The following is a 4,258-nucleotide window of genomic DNA, read 5'->3' on the forward strand; positions in this document are numbered from 1 at the left end:
CCCACCACGCCCGGCTAATTTTTTTTTTTTTTTTTTGTATTTTTAGTAGAGACAGGGTTTCACCGTGTTAGCCAGGATGGTCTCGATCTCCTGACTTTGTGATCCGCCCGCCTCGGCCTCCCAAAGTGCTGGGATTAATAGGCGTGAGCCACCGTGCCTGGCCTTGTTTATTATTTTTTAGAGATGGGGTCTCCCTCTGTTGCCCAGGCTGGAGTGCAGTGGCATGATCATAGCTCACTGCAGCCTCCAATTCCTGAGCTCAAGCAATTCTCCCACCTTAGCCTCCAAAGTAGCTGGGACTAGAGGCCCAGCTATTTTTAAAAATGTTTTGTAGAGATGGGGTCTCACTATGTTGTTCAGACTGGTCTCAAACTCCTGGCCTCAGTAGATTCTCCTGCCTCGGCCTCCCAAAGCACTGGGATTATTGGCATGAGCCACCGTGCCCCGGCCCTAGCTCATCTTTTTGTACTGACACTGCATTCATCAGACCTAAAAAGCTAAAAGTTACAACATTTGTAACTTTAAAATTCTGCAGGTAACACCTATAATCCCAGCATTTTGGGAGGCCGAGGTGGGCAGATCATGAGGTCAGGAGTTTGAGACCAGCCTGGCCAGCACAGTGAAATCCTGTCTGTACTAAAAAAATAAAAAAATTAGCTGGGCATGGTGGCACGCACCTGTAATCCCAGCTACTTGAGAGGCTGAGGCAGGAGAATTGCTTGAACCTGGGAGATGGAGGTTGCAGTGAGCTGAGATTGTGCAATTGCACTCCAGCCTGGGTGACAAAGTGAGACTCTATCTCCAAAAAAATAAAATAAAATAAAATAAAATAATCTGCAGAAAAGGCCTATATGGGCAAAGTATAAGATTATATTACTAAATTGGTATAGTACATATACACTTAAAATTACATATTCACAAAAAGAGGTTAGAGAAAGAGAAATTTAAATGCACTGACATTTTTATTTCTTGCAACCTGAGTTAAATTCAGGTTTCCTTTCCTACAGAATGCAAAAAGACATCCACAAGGCAACTCCACTTCTAAGTTACAAATTACTAGATGTTAGAAAACTTTCTCGAAGGAGAGTGAACTTTTTTTTTTTTGAGACGGAGTCTTGCTCTGTCGCCTCGGCTTACTGCAAGCTTCGCCTCCCGAGTTCACGCCATTCTCCTGCCTCAGTCTCCCGAGTAGCTGGGACTACAAGCGCCTGTCACCACGCCTGGCTAATTTTTTGTCCTTTTTAGTAGAGACGGGGTTTCACCGTGTTAGCCAGGATGGTCTCGATTTCCTGACCTAGTGATCCGCCCGTCTAGGCCTCCCAAAGTGCTGGGATTAAAGGCTTGAGCCACCGCGCCCGGCCGCACTATTTTTTAAGTTAGTAGCACATTTAACTTATATCTCCCCTTAAGTTAAAAAGCCATTTTTTGAAGGCAGTTTGTTTCCAGCTCAACTGTGGAAATCGAAATCTGTCTGCAGTACCAAATCTCATCCCACAGTCAGCCCAGCCCTGGCACCTTTGCTTGTTTCCATGAAATGTGTCTAGTCTAGAGGGTAGCATTTTTTTTGTTGACGCCAATCATCATGTGAAAAGATTCTGGAGCCATGTTAGGTCTTCCTTCATTCTCTGTGAAAATGCAAGCAACTCATTTATAAAGTAGCATCACCAACCAGGCCTTCCTGGGCATGGGAGTGAGGAAGAAGTGGCAGAAAGGACCAGCTGGCTGTCCTGTAGCTTAAGGACAGTCCCTCAGCACAGGACATAGAATAAGAACAGGACAGAACAAGGCCCTCCGATATGTCAGAGGAAGACAAATTTCCAGAAAAGGCAACTGTCCTTCCATATACTTGGGGTAAAGGCGGGTGAAGAAGGGCGGGTGACTGGCTTCATCAGTCCAGCAAAAGACAGGGAAGGGGCATAAAATAAGATGTTACTGTGCTTCAAGTCAGTTGAATCACTAAACTCATTATGCAAGTGGAAGGCTGCCGAGAATGTCTGGCAGTGGCCTTTACATGTATTTATTTTAAATAATTAGCTTAGGTCTCAGGTATAATGACTAATCTCCACGAGTCTATGCCTGATGGTGATCAACAGTTATGACATACATGGAAGGTGTTAGAGGAAAGAACCGGAAACAATTACAGTAAGTGGAACTGTGCACAAAAGCTGCTCTGCATCCCAGGTTCACGCTTTTAAGCAGCCTTTTTGCTGAAAGCCTCATGAAGTAGTTTTGTTTGGGTTGAGTGTTATGTTTAAAATTTCCCTTTTACCAGTTAGAATAATAATGCCGAGCTCATCTAATAAACAAATGTTTAGTTTGATAAGCTTTAATCAGATTGTCACACCCTGGGATAGTCGTTAATGACATGGATCAGAATCCCTGAGGTGGCTGGAATCTAACCAGTGTGTAGCACAGAAAGCTCTGCTTGCCTATGGAGGCTGTGGATATTTTTAGGAAGGTCATGCATTATGGAATGGGAATTTTTATTTTTAATTTAATTTTTTTTTGAGACAGAGTCTGGCTTTGTCACCCAGGCTGGAGTGCAGTGGCCGGATCTCAGCTCACTGCAAGCTCTGCCTCCCGGGTTCCTGCCATTCTCCTGCCTCAGCCTCCCGAGTAGCTGGGACTACAGGCGCCTGCCACCTTGCCCGGCTAGTTTTTTTTTTTTGCATTTTTTAGTAGAGACGGGGTTTCACCGTGTTAGGCAGGATGGTCTCGATCTCCTGACCTCGTGATCCGCCCGTCTCGGCCTCCCAAAGTGCTGGGATTACAGGCTTGAGCCACCGCGCCCGGCCAGGCACTGTTATTTTAAGTGACCTATCTCATTATTAAAATCAATCACTTTAACCATCTTCAAAATATTTTGTTTTTTAAAAAGGCAAGGGCCTTGTGGCTCCAACTATTTTGTTGGATGTACCGGCATAAATAAATCAGTTTTAATTGACACTTCTAAATGATTTCTTTTGTAAAATGAAAGGAGAAAACTAGCCGAGCCAGTTAAAATGGTATCTGGGCTTTTTTCCCCCCTTGGCTAAATTTTTCTATACAAAGTCAGCATCATTTGTAGAATTCCAGTCCTAAAACCGGGTGGCAGAGAAATAAGTGATGATTCGTTACCTTGCAAAAAGTGCAAGGTAACGAAGAGTCGGGGGGAATGCTAGTCAGGTCAGGAGAACTCAGGTTCCAAATAAACATTTTGTCCTCCTGAGGCCTGCCTAATGGTGATTCCCAGAGGGGTGGAGGAAGACCACTGCGCAGCCACATCTGTGTAATACTCCATTTCTACAAACTCGATTGGGTGCTCTGTCGGTCAGCCTGGCAGCCTCGAGCCAGTGGAAGACCTGTTCCCAGTCACAGATGGAGAGTTCCAGATGAGAGCATGTGGGGAAGAGGGGCTCAACCAATTCCCTGCACACTTCCAGGAGTCACAGCGAGCAGTGCTGGTGTGAAGCCCACCTACTAAAATACATGCCAAGGATGGGAGGCTGGAGGGAAGCAGGGACATCAGAAAACAAAAGAGCAACATGGCACACTCCATTTCCCATTCTAACACTGATCCTTTCCCAGAGGATGAATCGCAGATAATGTGTTCAGTGTGTGAGGAGGTGTGTGTGTGAATGTGTGTGTATGGTGACTCCTAAACAAAGGTGTGGGAAGGACCCTCCTCCACCAAACGACTGGCTCACATACCTCCTTAATGCTCTGACTCATGGGAAGGCTTGGGAATGAGAAATAGAGGCTCGTGGCTGTAAGACTGAAAATTCCGTCCACATCTTTCAACATGCTCACTAAAGTGAGAAATGCAACTCTTCTTATTCCAGCATGATAAGCAAATGCCCAAGATATGCAGGGGCCAGGCTACTGTGCTCAGACAAAAACTCTAATAAGCATTTTGCTGGAAGAACTTGGTGAGGTGTTAACCCTAGGAAAATGTGGGACAAACACTTCCTTATAATGGCAAAAACATCTTAAGACCTACTCTTTTATATCATTTGCAAACACACATTAATTTACATACTAAAATAGTAAATGAAATTTCTTGGAAGTTCAAAAAAAGCTCTTTTAAATCTTTTCATCACAATAGAGTAAAAATCCGTCTGTCTTTAGAGTTGTCGAACTTTTCTTTCTGTGCTTTTTATGTTGACATCTAACTTGTCCACTTTGGTTGTTAGCCGGTCAAGAATGTCATCTTGCTCCTCAATTTCCGTCTGCATCCCCAGGGCTATGTCCTTCAGACGGCCCAGTCCTATGGACAGCT

General features: G+C 44.6%; 1 protein-coding gene across 1 annotated transcript in view; it reads right to left on the minus strand.

Annotated features, from left to right (window-relative positions):
• Positions 1-3,966: 3,966 nt before the first annotated feature.
• SNAP29 (synaptosomal-associated protein, 29kDa) overlaps positions 3,967-4,258 on the minus strand; it is a 32,481-nt gene continuing 32,189 nt past the window's right edge. The window contains exon 8 of the mRNA XM_011947329.1: positions 3,967-4,256. Within this exon, the coding sequence (XP_011802719.1) occupies positions 4,104-4,256 (153 nt within the window). The 3' untranslated portion in view covers positions 3,967-4,103. The remainder of the gene's footprint in view (positions 4,257-4,258) is intronic.

This window comes from Colobus angolensis, unplaced genomic scaffold (genome assembly GCF_000951035.1).
Source record: "Colobus angolensis palliatus isolate OR3802 unplaced genomic scaffold, Cang.pa_1.0 Scaffold260, whole genome shotgun sequence".
Taxonomy (NCBI): Eukaryota; Metazoa; Chordata; class Mammalia; order Primates; family Cercopithecidae; genus Colobus; species Colobus angolensis.